At 38.3% G+C, this 24,321-nt stretch overlaps 2 protein-coding genes across 2 annotated transcripts; both read right to left on the bottom strand.

Annotated features, from left to right (window-relative positions):
- Positions 1–11: 11 nt before the first annotated feature.
- Positions 12–1,585, bottom strand: GCK72_002644 (uncharacterized protein; the record flags this gene model as incomplete). Its single annotated transcript, XM_003112138.2, has 7 exons — positions 12–202; positions 252–405; positions 505–634; positions 682–810; positions 883–1,043; positions 1,230–1,371; positions 1,422–1,585. The coding sequence occupies 7 exons, from the start codon at positions 1,583–1,585 to the stop codon at positions 12–14; spliced, it is 1,071 nt and encodes a 356-aa protein (XP_003112186.2).
- Positions 1,586–8,361: 6,776 nt separating this feature from the next.
- GCK72_002643 (uncharacterized protein) lies at positions 8,362–15,207 on the bottom strand (the record flags this gene model as incomplete). Its single annotated transcript, XM_053723527.1, has 7 exons — positions 8,362–8,473; positions 8,526–9,265; positions 10,263–10,458; positions 11,220–11,251; positions 11,305–11,397; positions 11,675–11,840; positions 15,110–15,207. 7 exons carry the CDS (start codon positions 15,205–15,207, stop codon positions 8,362–8,364), a joined length of 1,437 nt encoding a protein of 478 aa, XP_053592172.1.
- Between the last annotated feature and the right edge of the window lie 9,114 nt (positions 15,208–24,321).

Raw genomic sequence — 24,321 nt, 5'->3', positions numbered from 1 at the left:
GTGAAAAAAAGTTATTCCATGCCAGTTCCTCTTAAATTCCTTCCAATCACCATATCCACCACACTATCGATGACTAATTGGATTTGATTAGTATCAGTTGCACAAGTGACATGAGTGTAGATCTTTTTCTGCTCCGCGTATTTATTCAGTCGCTCGAATCTCATTGTGATATAGGCGACGCATTCCGCATAGTCGTTTGTGCCTTAAATTTAAAAAAAATCTAGAAATTAAAAAAGTATGTCGATAGTAACCTGCATAGGTAGAAAAAAGAACATTAATATTAGTCGTTTTCAGTTTTTGCTCAAATAAATCCCGTTTATTCAAAAATAAAATCATCGCAGCGTTGACGAACCACCGTGAATTACAAATAGTTTCGAAGAGTTTGATCGATTCTTTCATTCGGTTCTGCAATTGTAAATATTTCTTGAGATTCAAATCAGCTCGTGTTATAACTGCGCTCCATAGAAACACAACAGAGCGCAGTTGCAAAATATGTAAACTTACCGAAGTCCCGTCTTCATTTAATTTCTGATTGAACTCATTTATTGCTGAAATAAAAATCGTGGCATTCACATTGTCGAATAGGTGTATCCACTTCCGACGCTCCGAACGCTGACCGCCCACGTCGTATATCCTGAAATTGAAAATCAATTAAAAATTTTTTTTGTTTTGAGTGATTACCTGAATTTTGTTCCCTTTATTTCAATAACTTGCTGAACAACACCCATCGTTGGTATCCGAATTCTCAACATATCATCTACAGTTGGAATATAATCCGGGTCATTTATTCGGTCCAATTCATTCATGAAACTGAAAAAAACTTATTCTCTATTACAACACGGAAAATTTCAAAACCTCCACAAAAGGTAAGAAAAGACTTACTAAACCAAGGTGTCCATCATTTGAAACTCCGCCCTCCGATCGAAAGTTTTTTGTACCATCGGATCATGCCATAATCGTTTGATTGCATTGAATGTGAGTGGAATAAATGGCATCGCATCTTTACTACTTTCAGCCAGAGCTAGGATGTGCTGGGCGTCGGCCTGAAATGATCTCAGAATGACAAGTCAGGTTACTGTAGGACTGCTGTAACTACTGTAGCTACAGTAACCCAATAAAACTAAAAACTGGGATTACAAAAGATTACAATTCTCCTAATCTTTACTTCCGACGTATCGTTTTTCAAAACGCGCCAACGACGCCCCAGCCCCTTTTAAACCAAAACTTACATCCAGCTCTGCACTACTCAGATCGTATAAAAACGCGTCTTTCGCTTTCAGAAGAGTTGCCATTCCTTGAATAATATTACTATATACAGAACCTGCCACGTTTTTCAGATCAGTTTTTGTGTACCCGCTGCTGTGAAGAATGCTGAAATCATCTCAAGACATTATTTAACTTGTTTCAGATCAAACACTTACTTTATCTGCTTCAAAATCGTGGATTTCCCACACTCTCCCGTTCCGAGAAGCAACAATTTCTGATTTCCAATCTCGCTATCCTCGTCTTTTCGTAGTTGTTTATCAATTATCGAATTGATTCGAATCTGTTCTTTGTATTCTGGCGTTGAGCACGTTGATCCCATTTGTATCACGCCTATACCGACTCAATGCATCTGGAATTCGAAAATGTTAGGAGAAGAAAAAAGAAACAAAAAGAGATTTGGAGGCACGGGGAATTGAACCCCGGACTTCTCGCATGCGAAGCGAGCGCTCTACCCCTGAGCTATGCCCCCGACGGGAAAGGAAGATGGGAAAGTTCGGCCATCAAAGTTTTTTCAGGAAAGTTAGCAGTGGATAGTGGGTGGAGGCCGCGAAAATGCAAAAGTTCGGCCATCAGTTTACCAATTTCGTTAAATTGTATTTCTACTGTAGTTTTCACTTAAAACCCGACTAAAATAAAGGAGATGGGCGAGTTCAGAATACAAACCAGCGGAGGATAAGGGATTTTTCTGAAAAGCTGGTAAAAAAATTTAAAAAATGTGACCTAACTTTTCCTCGGCCATCGGTCTCGAAACCAGAGAATAGAGAAGTCAAAATAACAAACACGCTCCATTGTGTTACATCAATTGAGCGCATTTGCTTAAAATTTTTTCAATTCAAACGCTTGGATTAGACCACTCATGGAGAAAATTCATAGTCAGCTGTGTATGCCAATGCGCTCCACTGATTCTTTCGTCACAGTAAGAAATTTTCTCTTTTGTGGCATTTGTGACTAGAAAAGTTCGGAAAAAAAGTTGAAAGTTTTTTCTGGGACGCAAAGTACTGACAAAAAACTCTATTGGCACAACACACGTCTTACAACCGCGCTCTACCGAAATCGAAGAAAATTGTGTGCGAAATTGAGAGAATCAGAGAGAAAGAGACATTTTTTAAAGGAATTTCGGTGGAACGCAGATGTAAGAAATGTGCTGAGCCAATACCATATTCAGAACTACCAAAGATTGTAAATTGAGCCCACTTGCACCACCATTCTTATCAAAAACCTTTCAAAAATCTCTCATATTTTCTTTCTCTCTTTCTGCAACAAAACGATTAAATTAGAGGGAAATTGAAAAAAAAAACTTATTTTCGTTGTGATCATTTATTGGTAGCCTGAGTGAACTAGTAGTATTCTCTCCTCAAAAAGAAAAAAAATGCATTTGCACCTGCTGTTTCTTCTCTTTCTTTCCCTATATCACCCCACCTTTTCTCATCAGAAATCTCACCATTTCTCGCTCACTGATTTTGCTCTTTGGAGCACAAGAAAATGGATATATTTGAAGAGAATGTTCGGGAAATTGGGAAATATGAGGAAGAAAATTGGAGAAAAATAAGCTGGAATTAACGGAGGAGCGACTAATTGGGGAGTGTGATGGAATTACGCTGCGTCACGACATCGAATCAGAGGAAAAACATTAAAAAACAGAATCCCAAAAAGATGATCAGAATCCAGTTTTCCCCTTTGGTAGCTAAGAAACCCAAACTTCGGTTATCAAACTAATATATTCAGAATCAGCGGGAGGATACCTTTCAAATGAGTATAATCATCACTAGGTTTCAAGCAAGTTGGGTCTCACTACGAAACTACGGTATGCGCCTTTAAATTGGGTTACTGTAGTTTTCGTGGTGAGACCCAATTGAAAGAAACCCCGGGCATAATTATACTTTTCTGAAAGCTCTCGTCACGCTGAATCAAATGGTATAAGTTTGATTGCCTAGTTTTAGGTTTCTAGGCCACCAAGAGGAAAACTCGACCTTAAGATACATCCAATATGACCAAAATCCAGGGAAAATAAGAAATCTGGAGAACTCCAAAACTGAGGAAATATGCAATTTAACAATCCGTGAGAAATCAGATGTATATTAAGATATTTCTAGAAAAAAAGAAGAGTCAAAGAATTAAAGATGAAAATAAATGTAGAGAAAACTCTGAAAAGAAAAAGTCAGAACAACTCGAATCTAGAGAAGAATGTTCAGGGAAGACGGAAAGAAAAAATACAGGTTAGACACCATCTTGAGATCAAAATTCAAGAAAAGTACTCTTAACCTTTTGGGGTTCCTCAAAAATTCTCAAGTGTACATAAACTTTATATTTTTCCGTTTGAGGGTGGTATATTTTCTAAGAAACTATCAAAAAATATTCGAGAACCCGCCTCTTTCAGAAACCAATGAAACTGAGATTTAGAGAAATGTAGACAACAAAATGATATGGGCGGTACGTCTTTTTATTTTGGGAATGGATCAGAAATATGTGGAAAATAGTTCTGAGAACTACATAAAAAATGACAAATTCGGGGAAAATATATAAGGAATCGATTAGGGTGATAAGAGAAGATTACATTTTTATGTGAAAATGTCTAGACGAAGAAGTGGAACATTTGGGGAGAAAGATGAAAGCCAAGTTCATATGGGACGGGAAAGGAAAAACGAAAAATCTGTCTGAACTTTTGCAAGACAAAGGGATTAAGACGAGAGGCGTTCGAAGACTGCTATAACTGAAATTATAGATTCGAGTGACGTACTGGAAAGGTACTGGAAGTAGGATGGGTTATTGAAATCTGCAGATGTCATATACAGACTTCCAAATCTGGTCGAAATAGGCTGACAGGTCGCTAAACTGACAAGGGAACCTCAAGGGGTCGCAAGTTTGGAACCGTTCCAAATTGCTACCAGGTATTAAGGACAACTTTTCGGATTCCGGATTACGGTTTTTTGAGTCTCCTATTTCCGGATCTAGAAGTTTAAATTTTAAATTTTTTTTGGTTTAAAGACAACTATAGTACTTCTTTTTCGGTTTTGATTCTCAAAAGTAGTTTTAAAATTTATTTATTAAAAACATTCGAAAAAATGACTTGGCCTTGCAAATTTATCGAATCATTCCGAATACCTGATTCCAAAATTCCGGAATTCCGGGCTTTTTCGTCATTCCGGTTCCGGATTCCGGATTTCAAAAATTTGATTCCGGTTCCAAATTCCGTATTGCAGAAAATGTGAAATCTCATTCCGGTTCCGGATTCCGGATTCCGGATTCCGGAAATCGAAAAATGTCATTCCGTACAACTATGATGCCTATTCAAGTTTTCCTTAATACCTGGTAGCAATTTGGAACGATTCCAAACTTGCTAACGGAGTAAGTATTTTAGACAGGTAACAGATCAAAAACTAGTCTAAAGAGAAAACAAAACATCATGAAGTGAATGGCTCACACGAAAATGTTTGAACGAATGTGGGAAATTGGAACAGAATGAAATCATAGTTCTTCGTATTGGAATATGTTTTTTTTGTGTCGGGAATGGTAAACACCAAAGGCTCAAAATGGCAATCTTGATGGTACATTATCAACTGGACTAAATAATATATGATAGCCAAAATATCACAGATTGGCTAACTGCGTAGCGACTTATCGTAAGGGGACAGTTATAGTAAGATGTTCAAAACTGAATGTAAGAAAACCAAAACAAAATAGATTTTGAAGGTTAGATACGACGTCAGTTACATCTCTCAGACAAAAATAGTTAATTACAACACAATTCAGAATAGAAAGGGCGAATACTCACAAGAAAAATGTTCACTACCAAAATGAGTGCAAACTCTTAAATTTACTAGTAATTCCCTCAGTTATATTTCCGCGTGAATTGCATTGCAGTACTCGGTGCAAGTTGAATACGTATTTAGAATACCCCAGAAGACGTCAGCTTCTGCTGAGATAATTTCACTTCAAGCAGAAAAATTTTACTACAAGGACCACAAGAATTGACTCAAGGCTCATTACTTTACCGAGTTGCGCTAATCATTCTAGTCTCCAAGTTTCCAAAATTGCGTACCGACCACCCGGAAGACCATTAAAGGATGACTGACTGAATTTTTGATTTCAGATTTTGATACTTCAAACAATTCAAAGAAAAGCTACAATTCCCGTTCTTCTAACTCAAAAGGAGCCTTCGTGGAAGAGTTTTTCCACGCGGCCGTGTAGTCCTCTCGGACAAATTATTTCTCAATTCCTCGTTCCACACTTTTCCAACAAACTTTCGTATTTTTTTCAATTTATATCGCAAAAAATAAGAATAACTACGGACATTTGTTGAAAAAAGCGCGGAAAAGAGGAATTGAACAGAAATCTTGTCCAAGAGGACTACACGGCCGCGTGCAAAAACTCTTCCACCTAGGTTCATTTGAGTGAGTTTTTAGCATATGCTCCACCGATGAAAGTTTCTTAGAATTGACTGAAGTATTGGAATCTGGAATGAAAAATGACTTCAGTCCTCATTTAAGTAGATACAATATTTTGTCTTCTAGATCCCTATTTTCTTCAATTCACTCGAAAAACATTTGATCTACTCAGAAATTGGTAACCAGTCAATAACATCAACACGCATTATTCAGAACAGACTGAAATCGGTGCCAGACAACAACAAGATGTATCTTCTTCCCTTATTCTCACAGTTTTTCTTTTATCAACGTCTTCTTTTTATTCTTTTTATTCTCCAACTACTTCATCCGTTTCTATTGGCAACAGAAAAAAAGAGAAAAAGGAGTCAAAATGAGAGTGAATGTCTTGGTAATTGAACATGTCTCTGTCTCTGCTTCTCAGCTTTTCCGAATAAAAAAAAACGGAACAGGCATCAAAAAATAAGAAAAAGAGAAGCAAAAATACTTGTTTTCAGATATAAAATCACTCCATCGAGCACAAAAACCGTGAGAATTTGATCTGGATTATGGGAAAAAAGTGTATTGGTCTTTTACCAGAAACTAGAAACTGCGGGAATAAAAAGAGCTAGAAAATAACTGTTTCCGTGGGAAAATGCACTTGTTTTTCCCACGTTTGCAAAAGTGAAATGAGGGAGAGGATACGGTAGTTTGTAAAATCAAACATGCAAAATGGGGTGATTTTTATGTAAATTCGGATGTGAAAAAAACACTTATTAATGGAGAAGGAACTGGACTGGACAATTTTTAGAGGAATGGACGGTTAGCATCAAAGATAAAGGGAGAGAGCGCGCGCAGAGAAGTCAGACACTCTAGCTTCTCTGCACTCTCTCACTATTTTTCTTCCCCGAATTTTGAAAATCTGGAAAATCTTTTTTCTTCCCCAGATTTCCAAAAATCCGGAGAAGAAAAATGAAGAACGAAAAAGACATTTTTGAGTTAATTCCTACTTTTATTGCTGAATTCACAGTTTCCCTGTTACAGATTCTTTTTATCTTCTCCGGATTCTACAGTTACATCTCTTCAGAAGCATATATCTCCCTAACCAGTACAGTTATCCAGAAGTAGTCAACTGATGAAATATTCACAATTTCATAGACATTATATAATTTTAAACAATTTTCTGGTTGCTACTTACAGGTGTGAGATACACCAAGAACAGCAACTATCTTGCTCTTCCAACTTATTTGACTTTTCTCTGAATATCTCGAGAACTTTTGGAAAGTTCTCAACTAGAAATTTGAACATTCGATTTGATCTACACAGAATATGTAAAATTGGACAAAAAGATCAATCAATGACGCCGTAAAAGTATTTTGCATGTTACAACTAAAATTTTCATTGGAAAACCCAGAATTTACCTTAGGTTTTCTTATATCATTTTGCTGGGTTATAACTAAAGATCACCTATGATTCAAATCAAACGAAGTAATTCAAAAATTTTCAGAATTTTGGAAGCAGGTATTACGAAATTTCAGTTACAGTAATCCGCACTACCTGGCAATGATCTCAAAACCTTTTTGAAATTACACTCTTATTTACATCTCACCCAACCCAATGGAATTATTAATCCTCAATTACAATGTCTAGTACCAACGATCTGACGTAATTTCCCACTGAATCATCATCATTAATCAGACTTTTGTTATTCACTTCTTGAATCCCCACCGGGGGGATTCAAGAATTCTAATTGAAAATGCTAAAATTCTCAAAATCAGGTGATGATGAATAAGAGAAAGAGAAAGAGAAGGAGAATTCACTCTCATCAACAACGAAAAAAGAGTAAAAAGAAATGTAAGAGCTCTTTTGGCTGTTGAGCAAGAAGGCATGAGTCTCCGTCTCTCTTTCTCCGCTGAAAAATGTTATCAGAATTATAATTAAGGAGGTTTTTTCTTTCGGCTGAGTTGGTTGGATACGGGCAGAGAGAGAGAGTGAAGAGACGCAGACGGTCTAGAGAAATCACACCTGTTTTCACATATGTGTGCTTCTTTTCTTTTTTTGTGAATAGGAAAAATGGAAATTGAAAACAATTATTAACTTTCTTCGAGTTGATTATTAAAGTTTATCATAAACCACAATTAAGTTCAATAATGTCATTTTTCATCTGCTATCCATTCTTGATGAAAGTTGATCTACCGATTCTGATTTTTGAATTCTCCAACATTTGAGTCTAGTAGAGCGTTCTGGTGATAAGGTTAGAGATGCAGACGACGAGAGTGTCTGCCCGTCTGCGTCTCTTCTCTCGAACCCTATCATTAGAGCGCACTTCCTTCTACATCATTTAAAATATGAACGATAGTTACTACGCCCTGATATAATTTATTATCAGTAGAGCGCATTTGCCATTCATCTGAAAACCTTGTTTTACCAGAAACGTTTTTTCTTGTCCATATTTAGAATTACAGCGCAGTTGCATCTGCCCTTCGCCACTTCAAATTTTTGTATAGGCAAGTGTGCTCTAATGATACTTAGAGATCGGGAGATCTTTCTGATAAAAGAGACACAGACAACGAGGGAGTCTCTCATGTTTAGAGCTCATTTTGTGTGGTAAATGAAACTTTTCTTTTTTCTCTCTTCCGTTTGAGAGACCAATTTCTTTCTCGAAATAACTGATACTTAAACGAAAAACCACTTGAAATGTAACAAAAGTTTTATTCAGAAATGAAATAGATATTCAAGCGATGAACAATTTGAAGCTTCTTCCATCTTCCGGAATTGCGATCTCAGCAATTAAATCGTCGTTTCCTTTGATTTCGAAAGTATTTTCTTCGTTTCCATCGATGAGTCTGAAACAAAGTTTTTATTATTCTTTTCTGAACTTAATAACTATTAACTCACTTGAATTCATGTGCTAATCTATGGACAATTCCTCCAACATCCAACTCGAATCCTTCTCCGAAATGAATCGATAAGAACATCAATTTCGAGTTATTTCCACCTTCCCAAGCTTTCAAAAATCCAATCAAATCTGCTTGAGAAAGAGTTGAACTGTGTAGAGTAATAGAACTACAGTTCATTTTAATCAGATGATTCAAATCGACCCAGTAAGAGTAAAATATCTTGATGATATTCACATCAATCGATTTGCTTGTCAAAAGAGCGGGCGCTACTTGAAATCCTTGGAGGTGACATGTGAAATTATTAGTGATTTTTTGGAGAAATTCATCTGAATAGAGACGTTTAGCCACTTCATTTTTCTCCTCTGGTTGGCAATCAATCAGAGTGAAATTATCGATTTTCACATCATCAGTCGATCCAAAATTCTGGATCTGAATCCAATCGATAATTTGAATTACTGGATGATTGTCAGAAACAAGTACTTGAAATATGGAAGTCAGATTGAATGTCTTTATAAAGTGTCCAGCAATTATCATAACTGCCTCCAGAAGCTGATCGTTCCGCCAGAAGACATGAGTCACACGATCATTGTATCTATAGATTGGAGTTTCTAAATCTCCGAATTTCATGCTTTCTCCATGAAACGTATTAGTGGAATCATTTTTGATACAGTATTTTACATCATTGAATTCAATATAGTTACGTTGGAAATCAACTACAAGCCGATTTCTGGATCCCATCTGAAGAAGAAACTAATTGTAGAGAAAATAGAAAGATTGGTGAGGAATCGATAGGGTAGGGTGGAGAGAGAGAGGAAGAAAACGACGTCGTTTACCGTCGTAGGAAAATACGAATGACTCGAAGAGGAGATAGTCTTCCCCCGGTGCAAGCAGTTGCGTCACGTTTCAAATTTCTTGTTCACTGGGAATTACAGTAGGGCGTAGATGCTGTTCAAGATTCCGCATTCCGGATTTTAAAAGTTTTTTTCCAGTCCCGGATTCCGGATTCCGGAAATCGAAAAATGTCATTCCGTACAACTATGGATCCTATCTACAATAGAAGATTTATTGGTCGAAATTCAAAAAAAAAAGAGAAAAAGAATAAAAAAATAGTATTTTCATCATCTCTGAGTTATCCCAACTATCGTGTGCCCTGGGGGATCAGAACCCTTCCAAAATTCCTGAAACTGTCCAAATACAAAAAAAGAAAAGTGAATCGTTTACTCGTTTCGAAATTGCAAAAAAAAACAAAGAGTTCAGACAGAAGTAAGAAAAAGTCTAATCGGAGTAAGCGAAGAAACCCGTTACAAAAATTTAGACACAATTCGACAAGGAAAGAAAAAAAAAAGAAATAACAACAGATGGCTCGGGGTAGGAAGCAAACAGAAGAAGGAAAATAGGAAATTAAGACCTGACCCAAACTCAACGTTCTACAACTAATCAGTTTCGGAACAGTTTAAAAACACGAATAAAGTGTAGGAGGTCTCGAAATAAAATCTATGATTTCTAATTTCTGATCAAACAAAGTTTCGGAACTTCCGACGCGTTTCCGTTCGATTCCTCCTACACTTGTTCGATGTGAAAACATAAACAAATTAAACACAGATTTTGAGCAGAGTTTGGGCAAGAAATGGGCAAATTTTGAACAAAATCTGTTCAAAAATGACTAAAAACCTTCAGACTAACTAGAAGAGAGATCAAATAATAAACTTAAACTTGTAGAATTTGAGGTCGAAACGATTGGAGGATTAGCTGCCCTCGCAGCAGCTTGTTGTGCTTCATACGCAAATTGTAGACTTCTGGACATGACAAGAAAGAAGGCTGTGAGGAGGACAACTGCACAAAATAACTTGGAAATGTTGGTAAGAGTTGAGTTGTTGTAAAAATCATCGAGAGGTTTGTGCTCTTCAGTTGCAGCTGTACCAAATGCCAGTCTGCAAAATTATGGGTTTGTTGATGAAAATCATTTTGAATATATGGAAACTTAAAGTTCAAGTAAATTATTATTATTCAATAGTTAGATACCTGAGTTTTGAAGACCAAAAAGTTTTAAAAATTGCGTATTTTAGTTTTATGATTTCAAAGCAGAACTCCCCACAAAAAGCTTATATTGAAAGTGTATTATACAGGCATGCCCTTATATTTTTCAACTATTTAAAGGAGGACTGAAGTCTTTGTTCAGATTATGATACTTCTGACAATTCTAAGAAACTTTCATCGTTGGAGCATGTGTTAAAAATCGCTGTAAACGCTACAATTCCCGTTCTCTTAACTCAAATGGAGCCTAGGTGGAAGAGTTTTTCAGCGCGGCCGTGTAGTCCTCTCGGACAAGATTTCTGTTCAGTTTCTCGTTTTCTCAAATTTTGAAACAAATTGTTGTAGTTTTTCTTTTGTTTTTGCGATATAAATTGAAAAAAACACAGAAATTTGTAGAAACAAATGAGGAACCGAGGAATTGAGAAGTAACTTTGTCCGAGAGGACTACACGGCTGCACCTCTTCCATCGAGGCTCATTTTGAGACAGGATAACGGTGAAAAATAGAGCATCGTTTTTACGGTTCGATGGAAAATAGTATTTTTGCGTTCAACAGGATTTCCGATTTTATGCCAACTTCTAAAAGATGGAAATTCAAATTCACTCTCGTTTCCTCTTTCAGAGAATTATTTCATTCACTCTTCCAACTTAAAAACTCACTTTCTTGTAGAACTCTGTGTGTAGGCAGGTAACTGAAAATATATAAGTTTAATCATGTTTCCTCTTCTTCCATTATTTCCCTTACATTCACATTGGGAACCATTCCAGATTCAATACTTTCATCACTTGAACTCGTCGATTGACGGCGTTCCAATTTACGAGACACTGCACCGAACAGCTGAAATATAAACTGAAATGGGATTAAAATCATTATTAGTCTTCTAGAATGCGTCAAAGGCGCGCCAGACGGTATTTATTGTTTTTCTTTTCTTCTTTTCCTAGCATGTGGGACCCTCCTACTCAGAAATTCTATAAACACCATCAGTTTTTTATTTCAAAAATAGAAATTCAAAAGTTCAGAGACGAAAAATCTGACGACAACAAGAAGAACGTCTCAAAGATCTGCGAAGATTTCAATGCATTTCAAATCACTTTTCCCCCGTCTCCCCTCTCACTTTTGCAGCCATTGTGACGAGTGCCTCGATTCCTTTCGTATGAAATTTCGACGTCGTCGCATCTGAAACCTCGACGATGGTAGGTCGAACTCTCGTCATGTTGGCAGAGTTGCCGGTGATGGTGAACACGGGAATTGATTGGGATTTTGACGACGACAGTTTGAATCTGAAATTGCGTGTTTTCAAAAAGAATTTCAGAACAGAAAAGAGATTGGTACAAGAATTTCAGACAAATGAGAAACTGGATAAAAAACGTTTGCCAACCGTGCTCCACCGAAAAAAATTTTCAGAAGTCTAGCTCCGCCCATTTTTTCGAATTCAGTGAATAATTTTCTTCGCACAGATGCCGTGAGGCTTGTTTCAAACACTAAGATCATGAAAAAAGTGTGCGGCAATATTTCAAAAGTGCCTAATAAATCCCGCCCTTTGACAGTAAAGGTTATTAGTGAATTCTTGTTTTTTTCACGGTTTTTTTCAGAAAAAAGTAATACAATTAAGTGAATATTAGTGCTTTTCTCAATTTCGGTAGAGCGCAGTTGTATATTTTTCGAAAATAGATCCCAAAACAAGGTATTAATTCGGCACGGTTCTTAACACTGCGCCCCACCGAAATGCCCTTAAAATGTCTCTTTTTCTCTGAGTCTCTCAATTTCGCATACATTTTTTCTTTGGTTTCGGTAGAGCGTGGTTGTAAGAACCGTGCCGTGCTAACAGTAATTGAAATCTCAAAAAAATTCAAACATAAAATGAAGAAGAAAATCCAATGAACACAAATATTGAGGGTGGTTGAGGTATACGGGAAGAAGCTTAATGTGATGATAAAGAGCAAAAAGATTGGAAGAACTTAGAGAGGGAGAGAGAGAGAATCAAATCGCTGATGCGCCTTGAAATTTCCGGTTTAATCAACAGATGAGCTGACGTGACGACGATGAACTGCAGACATCGGAAAACACGTGATTTGAGTGGAAAAGAAGAAAAAGAAGAAGAAGAAGAAGATAACAAATTCTGAACTCAGGTTTCAGAGAATTCAAAGATAGGTTTTACGACGAACATGTCACGAGTCAAGGTCAGGTTCCTGCATTTTTCAGTGTATTAAAGAGAACATTGAACAGAAGAGAGCCCGCAGAGAAGTCAGACGTAAAGACGAATTTTTAAAGGAGGACTGAAGTCATATTTTTTAATTTCAGATTATGATCCATCAGACAATTCTGAGAAACTTTCATCATTGGAGCGTATGCTGAAAATCGCGTTCTCCTGACTCAAAATGACCCTTCGTGGAAGATTTTTTCAACGTGTAGTCCTCTCGGACAATATTTCTGTTCAATTCCTCGTTTTCTCAATTTTTCAACGAACTCTCGTGTTTTTTTCCGATTTGTATCGCAAAAAAATTACGAAAATTTGTTGAAAAAGCAAGGTAACCAAGAATTGAACAGAAATCTTGTCCGAGAGAACTACACGTCTGCGATGAAAAACTCTTCCAAGAAGGCTCATTTTGAGTCAGGAGAACGGGAAATTTAGCGTTTAGAGCGATTTTTAGCACATGCTCCAAAGATGGAAGTTTCTTAGAATCGACTGAAATATCATAATCTCAAATTAAAAAAGACTTCAGTCTCTTTTTGTAGTTACTTATTTATTTATTTCCTTTTGATAATCAATTTTTGAATATGTCTAATGGGGAGCGGGAAGGGACAAGAATGGTTTGAGAATGTATGAAAAACGGTCCGTCAACGGATGAAAAAGAGGGTTCGACAGACCGTTGGCGGTCCGTCGCTCGTCCGTTATTGGGACTCAGCGGTCTACTTGAGGATATTTTTATTACGTCGATAAGGTAATGACTTGCCAGCGGTTCAATCTTTTACCTAGTTTTTCTCGAATACCAAACATCGAGAGTGAAAACTGAATATATATTTGGAATCAGCTTGTTCTCAGCTTTCCAATGATAGATGTAGGTCACGCCCCATAACCCCACGGTCACCTGGAGTCCTTCCCTAGTTAGCGGTCTACCCGTGTTTATGTGAGGGTAGGAACACTATGCACAGCAATATCCTAGGATTTTTTTTACCTTTTCACCACGCACTCAGTGCTCCAAAAACTCGGAAAAATGAAGTTGGTTTGTACTAAACGAAGTCAATAATTTGAAATTCTATGAATGTTTTTATCTGGTTTCACACTGAACAAAACACGGAAAAACAGAGAAAAAGGAAATGGTTGAAGTAATCGGAGGAATTCAAAAGAAGAGGAAAACAAGTTAATTGAAATAGAGGATGAATACGTGAAAAAGAAGAGAAATGGGAAGAAATGAATTGAGAATTTGATTAGTGGGTGACAATTTATTACAGATTTTCTTCCGTTTTTTCTTGTGTGTTGGGAAGGGTTTCCGGTCTGAGGAGCACATTTTAGGAGAAGAGGAATTCAATTAGAAAGTGTTGGTAGAGTTCTGAAGATGGGAAGATGGGAATGAGATTCGGATTTCTGAATTCTGAATTCTGAAATTTCAGATGAAGGATTCTGTATTCAAAATCGATTATTTCCAAGGTTAGATTCTGATTTCTAGATTTTCAATTTTGAGTTTAGAATTTGATGGAATCTGGTTTCCGGGTTTAGAATTCAGGGTCTTGGAATTTTGGACCTTGTAGTCCAACTTCTGAAGTCTATAACCAGAAACTTTTGGTTTCAGAATCGGAAACCAGAATCTAGGATTCTAGAAAAATTATTCTAGATTTTCAGGATTCAAAGCCCGTGTTTCAAAATTCTGACCTCTGGGTTCCAGGATCCAGATACAAGAATCCAAGATTCAAAATTCATCTCATCTTGATTCCAGGATTCAGTTTTTTAAATTTCTCAATTTGAATTTTTGATAATAAATCTACACTCCAGTTTGCTGTAGAGTTACAGTACATAGTTTCCTCGAAAAACCCAAATTTCTAAACCAATGACGTCATTCCAGAGTTTCGAATTGTCGAATCCTTCTATTATTCCCGTTATCCAATACCAAAAAGAAAAATATTTCAGAAGGAAACGCTATTAAATCAATCGGATCGTATTTACATATTTCAAAAAGAAACAAAAGACGATTCTCTGGTCAAAAAATGAATGAAATAAGGTAAATAGGGGCGAGAACTGGTTAGAACATGAAATGAAACCGAAGTTTTTCTTCGAGACAACTCATTCGAAATTCCACGCCACATTTCTTCTCTTTTTCTCTATCTTCTTTTTTCTTTTTTCGAGTGTCGTTCGTTGATATTTTCTTCTAGATTCACTGATTAGGCATTGACGGAAGAAGCGGCGGAGGCGCCCCAGCTATGGTCGAAAAATATTGAAAACTGTCAAGCGGGGTTGAACCCTTGTCCACACGCCTGTCAGTGCAAAAGTGTAACCGACTGCGGCATGCGAACACGCAGTCGAATGATGATCAAGGTGCGGATAAGAACGAACCTGCGAAAATATTGAGCTTGAGCAGCTGGACAAAGAACAAAAAATCCGAAATGAGTCAGTTTAGATAACTGAAGACAAACAACAATTTGGGTAATCATTGGTCCTTCTTTTTTGAAGAAAACGGAAGGTTTGGTTGTCCCAATTTGAAAGAAGAATTTCCGAAAGAATTCAATTTTCACTGCGGTCACAAGGCCCTAATTGACAAGAAAAAGAACACAAAACTTCTGGGAATTGACACGATTCTGGGGAGCAAAAGGAGTTGGAAATATAGTTTACTCCTAAAAAGTTTTGCAAATTGGTGTTTCGTTGTGTCGGGGACATGGGATCAACGAGCAACATGGTATACTCGGAATCGTTAGTTGGAGGACATCGACAGAGAGTGACACGTCAAGAAAAGAGTGCAGAGAAATCAGACACTCTTGCTTCTCTGCGTCTTCCGCCGTTCTTCTCTAGAACTAAACTAGAATGCATATCTTCTTATTCAGAACCCTTTTTTCTTCCCCGAATTTTGAAAATCTGGAAAACCTTTTTTCTTCCCCAGATTTCCAAAAATCCAGAGAAGAAAAAAGAAGAACGAAAAAGACTTTTTTGAGTCAATTTCTACTTGTATAGCTGAATTCACAATTTCTCTGTTACAGATTCCTTCTTTCTTCCCCGGATTGTAGAGTTACATCTCTTCAAAAGCGTATATCTCAAAAACTTGAAAAGATATCAGAAAGTTGTCAACTACAAAAGTGAAGATCTAGATTTGAACTACATATTCATATAAAATCCAGAGCGATTTGATCTATTCTGACAGGTTCTCGTTGTCTCAATGTTTAACTTATCTGTCGTTTGCATGATCTGTAGGGTTACGGTAGTTACAGTAGTAAGTCTTATTTCTACAACTGCGCTCTATTGAAACTTTTAAAAAATGTGCGAAATAAAGAGACGTAGAGAACGATTCGCGTGGATTTCGGTAGAGCGCGCTTGCTACCATACGAAATTTGAATTATAGAGATTTCGAAAAAGTGTGTTTTCAAACTCGAGTTGAGTTCCATCTTTCTCTCAGTTTCGAACTCTGCAGGAAACGAAATGAAACGTGAATAAACTGACGAATCCGTGCAGAATTGGGAATGATCGAATGCTCAACGAGCAACCACACTTTTCATTTATTCAAAGAAAACTGGTCTAGGTCAGTCTGGGAAAAAAGATATAAAGTAGAAGTAGAATATGAGTTTTTATTGTTGACGTTTTGATGGGTGGTTTTTCAGTGAGCAGTTGAATAAATTATTAATTTCCGTCCGGTCTATATGTGAGTAAATTTCTGAAAAAGTGAAAATAACAAAATTATTTTTTTAATTCGAGAAAAAAATAAACTAACTGAAATAAGACTATGCATAAAACAAATTAACAAAAAAGGAGTGTAGATAATATAAATGAAATGTAAGAATGTGAAGAAACACGAACTCTTTCAATGGAAAAAAGTGAAATGGGAGGAGGAAACCCGCTGCGAATCGGAAGGAAATCACAAGATATAAAGCCAATGATTTAGAAATGATGAGCATGACTGGAATTGATAAAAAGAGAAAAGGGTTATTATGAAACGAGATGATACTTAAAAGAATTAAGCGAAAAGTGGTAGAGATATGTATGAAAGAAGTAGAGGTGGGGCAAGGGAATCATTGTTGGTGGGTACTTGGTTTCTTTTCTGGGGAGGACAAGGTGGCATGGGATGTTGATGGGGACACAATGACTGGAGTGGAGTGGGGAGCTGCGACGGCTTCTTCTTCGTTTATGATTTGATGGAGGACGGGCTGAAAATGAGATTATTCAGAAAGAGTCATGTTTTACGGACATTGTAATCAGGATTCAGAGATCAAGATTTCAAAATGAGAGATATATATTCAGGTTTCACAGCAAAATTTTCTAACTTTCTGGATTTTCGATACATGATTCAAAATCAGGAATCTAGGTTTATGGATTCAGAGACTTGGATTATTATTAAAAATTTGCCATTCTCGTCAATTCACTTCAACTCACCAATCCCTTCATTTCCATCTGAATCTCCTCCTCAATCTCTCCATCAGACAAATCTGTTTCGAGCGTATGTGACGGTGGTCTATTCTGCCGTAGGCCTGATTGCTTCCGTTCCGGATGCGAACGATGATGATGATGGTGGTGATGGTGGTGATGATGTCCATCGTCATCATCATCATCTCCTTCTATCTCTTCGTCTTCTTCATCTTCTTCTTCTTCTGTTATCGCATCCGTCAGTTCACAATCAGCCTGAGCTTCGTCTTCTTCTTCGTGCTCCGGTCGATCCTAAAAATGAATCAGAGGGACTGATTTTCTGGAGATTGTGGTGTCTCGGCTATCAAAACTCACCGTCTCATAGACTTGCTCTCTACTAATCGACTCTTCTCCCTGAGAATTCGGATTCATTCGAAGATCTCTCGTCGATCGTTTTCTCGGAGACGAAATTGTATTATCACCTCCATCCGAATCAATCGCCGATTCGTCGTGATCACTGCTATTCGATCGATTATTTCTAAGACGTCGTTCGGGATTTCGAACAGCGATTGAGTCGGTGATAGAGGTGTATTCTTCGTGACGACGGCGCACGGACATAGTTGATCTGAAATAGGAAATTCATGACTAAAATATGATTCTGGTCTGTTTTATCTTACAATTTCGGTCCTGGCAGCGGATCCATTGACGCCACCGATAGAAGTCGTTGCTGTGGAATTCCAGAAACATCAGAAGGCTTTGGAGACAACAACATCATATTCCTCTCCTCACTGACGTATCCTCCACAAATCGTCGCCGTTCGATTTCTACGAATCGGTCCCGGTGGCAAACTGTTATTCTCGACCGATTCGTGGTCATGTTCCTCAATAATCGGATCACTTCCAGGCAGTTTCAGAAGCATTGGTCCAGGAGTTCCAGTGACAGATTCTGGTGATGGAGAGAGACATCTTCCCATCATTGGCATTGTATTCTGATTTAGAAGAGCACGAACACAGTCAAGAATCTCATTTTGAGTCTTTTCGACAGATGCGAGACGGGCTTCGACATCATTCAAAGCGTCTCGACCCATTGTTTCTTTCGCTTGGAGATCGATGAGTCGGTTGAGGATTTGGTCAGTACTGAAATTAGAAGATTGTTTTGTGATCTTCTTTTAACAGAAGGAAACTTCTTCTTCTTCTTCAATTTTTCTTCATTTTTTCAGAAACCTACCGAATATCAGCTCTCAGAATCCTCTGCTCATTACTTGTATTCTTTTCATTCATCTTCTGTCTTGCTAAATCTTCCATACAATCTTCCTCAAAATCGTGCAGTTTTTCAATTTGATCTCGGTCCAAGAATAGCTCTAAAATATGTTAGAATTCACATTTCTGCCTTTTCACTGTTGATACTTACTCAGTGAAAAATCAAACATCGGATCTCTTTCCACCGCTTTCACTCGACTAAATTTCAATCGAACAAATTGAAACAGCATCCAAACGTGATAAATCGGAGTCAATGGTGGCGGGAGGAAAGGTGTCGACTCGTATTCCATTACCTGAAAATAAGATTGATAAGGCCTGATATCAAATCAATATGAATCTTACCTGTCGGTATCGTTGGAAAAGCCAAATTTGTTGGGACATCTCATCGGTGGCGTCGAAAATGTGACTGAAGAATATTATTTGAAATATGGATCGTTGTTATGATGTGTCTTACTTGAAAATAGCTATGAGCATACTCATCAACAAGATATTGGCTATAAGCAGGAAGAATGTCATAAGAAGTGGAGGAATCCAGTATCCGGGTACACACGAGTAGCCGTTCGTTCCGTTGCCGAGTATCAACGGTGTGTCGTTTTCCAGATGCCGGTCCCACGCTGAAAATGAACATGTTGCAAATCTAGTGACACCTAATTCTATCACATACCTTCATCACCACATGTATCTATTTCATCTGCATAAACTTCTCCATAAAGCATAAAATACGGTTTCAAGAAGATGTTTCGAACCAGAATCCAATGCCACTCTTCGTTCGGATACGTAATACTCTGTCGTGCCAATCCGAATGATAGAAGTGTCACACATAACATCACAATTATATATGACATATTCTGAATCATCTTTCCAGCCATCGTAACGTAGGGTCCAAGTTTCGGATGAACACTTAGATAATCCAGAATTTTCAAAGTCCACAGCACTGAATCACACGCCAGAATCACGCGACCCCATTGTACAGTACGGTCTTTGCTGAAAATGTTTCTGCATGAAATCTAACAACTTGTTTTCCGAATTCCTACCCGGCAACTCGTAAAATGAATCCGATTATGTATATAATGATAGCTGAAATTGTAACGCAGTTCCAGAAATTACACAGATATGTTCGTATTTTTTCACGGAACGGTTTCGCATCCGACATTATGATCTGAAAGTTTTCAAAGTTGATTCAGTTCAGAAGTGTCTCTTCAATCTCACTCTTCTCAGTTGTTCCAGTCCAAAAGCGCCGACATATGCTATAAGAAGATATTCAACTACAGTAGGACGTTCGGGTGTTTTAACGAGAAGAGTGTACGTGAAGAGGATGATAAAAAAAGCATAAGAGAGTGTCCATGACCAGAAGGTGGTGATCGGAGCGGAATAGAATTCGTAGAATCGACGACGCATTTTTAGTTTTCGCTGTAACAAATATCAATTTTCCAGAGATTTGATGAAATTATAAGCTTACAGTTCCCTGAAACTGTTCCATCGGATTTGGACGATCCGTCGAAGTGAGATTCGATTTTTGGAGTTTCGTTAAGTTCGCTGAAAATGGATGGTTTTTTTGAAAGAGTTTTGAAATGAGATGATTCTTACGATCAGATCCAAAAACTACAGATGACGTCTTGCTCATATCAGATCGATTGTGATTGCTGGCGTAGCGAGAACGGTTGCGTAGGTATGGAGGTGGTGGGGATGCTCGGTTTTGTTCTGGAAAAAATAAAGTAGAGTATTTTCAAAATACTGAATTTAGGAATAGGGCTCAAAATGCTGAATACAAAATTCTAGATTCTGGATTTTAGATTCTAGTATCAGATAGTCCAGAGTATACGATTCAGAAATCAGATTTCTAGATTCTGGGCTCACAGTTCAAAAAACAGGTATCCAGAGCACAGTTGATTTTCAGTCTGGAAATTCAGAAATTTTTAGCTCGAAATTTGTTTTTGAGAAATTCAAGGTCAGAAATGTTTTGGCCTGCTCAATAATTGCTCAATCAAGCTCGACTTTTTTCCGAGAGGTACCCTACTTCGAAATTAAAAAAAAAAAATCTCCAGACTTTTGAATCATGTAAGATCCAGAGTAAAACATAAACGATATCGGATTGATAGAGTGTTTAGGATTCTACAATCTGGAGAATGGATCATGGATATTGAATTCTCAACAGTTCAGACCACAAATAAAATATTAATAATATTATTTTCTAGAACGTATGATTTTGGATTGAATCTTTCTGCGTCTCTCTATTTCGTCGATTCCCATGTGTTCGATTCAACACTGCGAACAAATTTTTCAAAGAGACCGTCCCCTCTGACTCACTCTAGATTCGTGGTTCAAAGTACAAAATTCAGAATTCAGAGAACTGAATTATATACTCTGGTTTGAATCATAAACACAATTAAAAAATGCTCACCTCCAAAAGTACCGTATTCCGCCGCCAATCCTCCATTCATATGCGGCTTCACGCCAATCTCTCCACCACTCGCATCCGTTTCTTTCTTCGTTTTTCTCCTTCTACTTTGGAACAAATTCGCGATAGTCATCGACTGAACACTCCCTTGTGAGTTCTTTCTCGTCCTCTTCTGATCTTGATTTTCCTCGTCATCATCCTCAAAACTGCTCGCATCACTGGAACTCGAACTAGAACTTGACGAAGAAGAACTCGAACTGGAAGAGCTCGAATAGTTCATATCATTCTGATGTTCCGCCGCTGTTTGTGGCTGATTGAGAAGTTCTTCACGTGTCTTGAATTCCAACAATTGAATGAATGGCGGACAGATGAGACCAATCATAACTTTGAAATTCGAATGAGTTCTCATTCGAAGACCTCCATGCCAGAGATCAGCGAGAAGGATCTGACAGCATGGATGGGCGAGAAAGTGTTTATTGTTCACTATGACAGCTAGTGCGAGACATGTCTCATTGCTCCAATTCGATAGTTCATATGTGAGCAATTGGATTGTCTGTGCATCATCCACATGGTAGCAGTGATCCAAAAGTTCCAGTGACAACTGGCGGAATTCCTCCGCATATTTCTTCAATTCCTCACAAATCTCCACTTCCAGATAGTCTTCTGCTGCTTCCGTCGACATACTTTTATACAATCGACACGCGATTAATGCCTTCGCCATCGCCTCTTCTCCGTGTTGCCACATACACATTGCCATTTCTTGTCGCTTCGTTAGCACCGCCCATATCATCAGTTCACTGTATGGATATCTGAAATCCGCCTCCACTTGTGAGCCTTCAGATGACTGTGTCAATGAGATTTCCTCCTCGAATTCAGATTGACAATCTCGAGAATCTCCGAGATTCGGTGGACGCATCGGGTTGGAAGGGAAATTTCCTCGATACGCACTTCTCCATAATATATGATTACTCAGTGCTCTCGATCCACTCAACGCCGACCGACTGACCGGATCACACATCGGATCCTGAGCGTTGAATGAGTTTCCAAACACACCGGCTACAGATGAATTTGACACGATTCCTCCCAGTCGTTCAGTGGATTGTCGAGAAGCGAGTCCGGATCCTCCGGCAGAAGTTCGATTCAAGAAGTTGTCCATCGCTTTCTTTTGGAGATTCTTGAATTTCTTGATACGCTGTTTGTACTTTTCACGGAATTCGCTTGTCGTGTAAGAGCATTTATACGAGTTTCCCATCAGTTTTTCGATGACCAAACCAATGTCAGGGAGTCTGAAAACAAGGAAATTGGGGATGCTAGACAAGACTCTGGTGCGCCGTCTAAGCTTTTTTCAACTTTTGAAAACTACAATTTTTGAAAAATTTTCGAGTGTTTTTCAGTTAGATATCGACTAAAATTAGCCCAGAAATTTCATAAGCTCGGTTACTGCAGCTACTCACTTGAAACGATATCCAGGTCGTACTCTAACCACATCTCTCACAATATAAAACAACGTATTCGGTGGTCCTTTATCCGTATTGTAAAGCTCATCCAATCGAGATATTGTCAAGAATTTCTGCATGTTTATTCCCTGTTCGAGAAGAAGACGAACGAAGTCCACACGGTCATGAATCAGCGCTTCCATCATTGCGTTGTGTAGTGCTTGTTGCGGCCATTCCTGAAGCTTACTCAGTTATTTAGTGAAATTTTTTCACTCAAAATTCTTACATGTCCCATAGCAAATACATCCGAACGTGCAATATCTACACGATTCCATGCAAGTGCGAGAGCCAGTTGATCCGACGCAGACAGATTTTGTCCTTTGAGAAGAGCTGTGAGAATTGCATGATCCACGTCGTGTTCTCCTTTCTCTCCAAGTCGGAAAATAGTGAGGAGATTCTTGTGTTGAGCACAGACTATCAACTCATGAAGAAGTCTGTGAGCCGCCGCTTCACTACATCCGAACGTTGTCTCAACAAGAGCCAATACTTGTCTTCTGATATCATCCGGTAGCAGTCCATCTTCCGTCACATTTTGATGAGCGAACGCAAGCAAATCGGCCGCTCGTCCACTTCCATCACAGACTACAACAGGTACACGTGGAACATTTGTGACGTAATCGAGTACGGATCGAATAGTACAACTTCCACCTTCAAGGACTACACAGACAACGGGTACACTTCGAGTTCCTCCGAATATTTTCTGTTTCTGTGAGATATACATTTCTAGTCGTTTCCTTAGAATCACTTCAGCTCCATATCTTCCAACTGTTCCATTATCAACGAGTAGAAAATACGAGTGTCGATTATTCAATCCAGTGAATCTTCCCTTCGATGACGTCGGGTAGTACGGTACTGTTTTATCTTGTCCAATAAAATCCTCTCGTTTTTTCAACAGTCCCCACGGAGCAATTCCGATACAAACAATCTTATTTCTTTGTGCAGATTGTGCTCCTTCCAGTGCAGCTGCCACATGTTTCACCACTCCAGTATCACAACCACTCGTAATAATCCATGCTCCCGTCGTCGACGCCGCTTTCAGAAGACCTTTTCGGAATACACGAGCGAGTTTCGGTTGGAGATCAAAGTTGCTCGTTCCACCGTGTACTGTAATGATGAGTCGTGGCGGTGAAATCTGCCAAACGTGTTCGAAAAGTGACATTATGTAGGCGGGTTCTGTGTCGAAATTCACTCGGACATACTGGGCTTTGTATGGATGTGGACCGCCTGCAATTACAGAATTGAGCATTTTTCTAATTATAGGGTCCTCTCACCCTGAAATTCAACCTGTCCAAATGCATTGGTTGCCAGGGATACTGTATGTCGACGAAGACTCCATTTCTCGTTTGCACCGCGCTTCTAAACAATATAATCTTTACAATTGCTCTAATTTCCCAAGAAACTCACCGTATACATATTTTTCTGTGTATTAATATCATCATTATCAAAAGTGCTGGCTGCTCTTTGATGTTCCAACGCGACGACGGATCTTTTCTGTCGCAGAAATTCGGAAGTGAGTTCTGGAATGTTGCGATGAGCGTCGTGTGATCTTCCACATCCACACTTTTTGAGGTCTCGACTGGAAGGAATGAATCGAGAGCATTCACGTCGTGTGAATGTCTCTTTGATCCAGTTGTGGCGGTTTAAAGACTGAAACAGAAGCGAAGAATTAGAGAGAGTTTTGATTCAAATCGACACAAATCATTAGAAAAACACTTACCATATTCGATTCAGTAAATCTCATCTGACTGAAAAGTGGAATCGGCAAAACCAACTGTCCACTAGTCGCCGTCACCGAAACATCTCCATTTGATCTGTCTCCCGGTGATACTCCAGAAGTCGACGCTTGTTGTCCACCTCCACTTGCTCCATTCATCGTCTGAGCCTGTGTCTGTGTCGTTGTGGGACCCACATCCCCTCCAATTGTTGTCGTTGACGTGGTCGGAGCCGTCTGATCTCCACCTTTTGGTTGTAAGTAACGAGTGACACCCAGCTGCAAAAAATCGAGATTCATTTGATTGGATTAATTTATTTCTATGTGAATTTTGGTTAGATTGGGGCAAGATTTTA

The sequence above is a fragment of the Caenorhabditis remanei genome, chromosome I (assembly GCF_010183535.1).
Source record: "Caenorhabditis remanei strain PX506 chromosome I, whole genome shotgun sequence".
Taxonomy (NCBI): Eukaryota; Metazoa; Nematoda; class Chromadorea; order Rhabditida; family Rhabditidae; genus Caenorhabditis; species Caenorhabditis remanei.
Note: the sequence above shows the minus strand (reverse complement) of the source record. Positions and strands in the feature narration are given on the sequence as shown.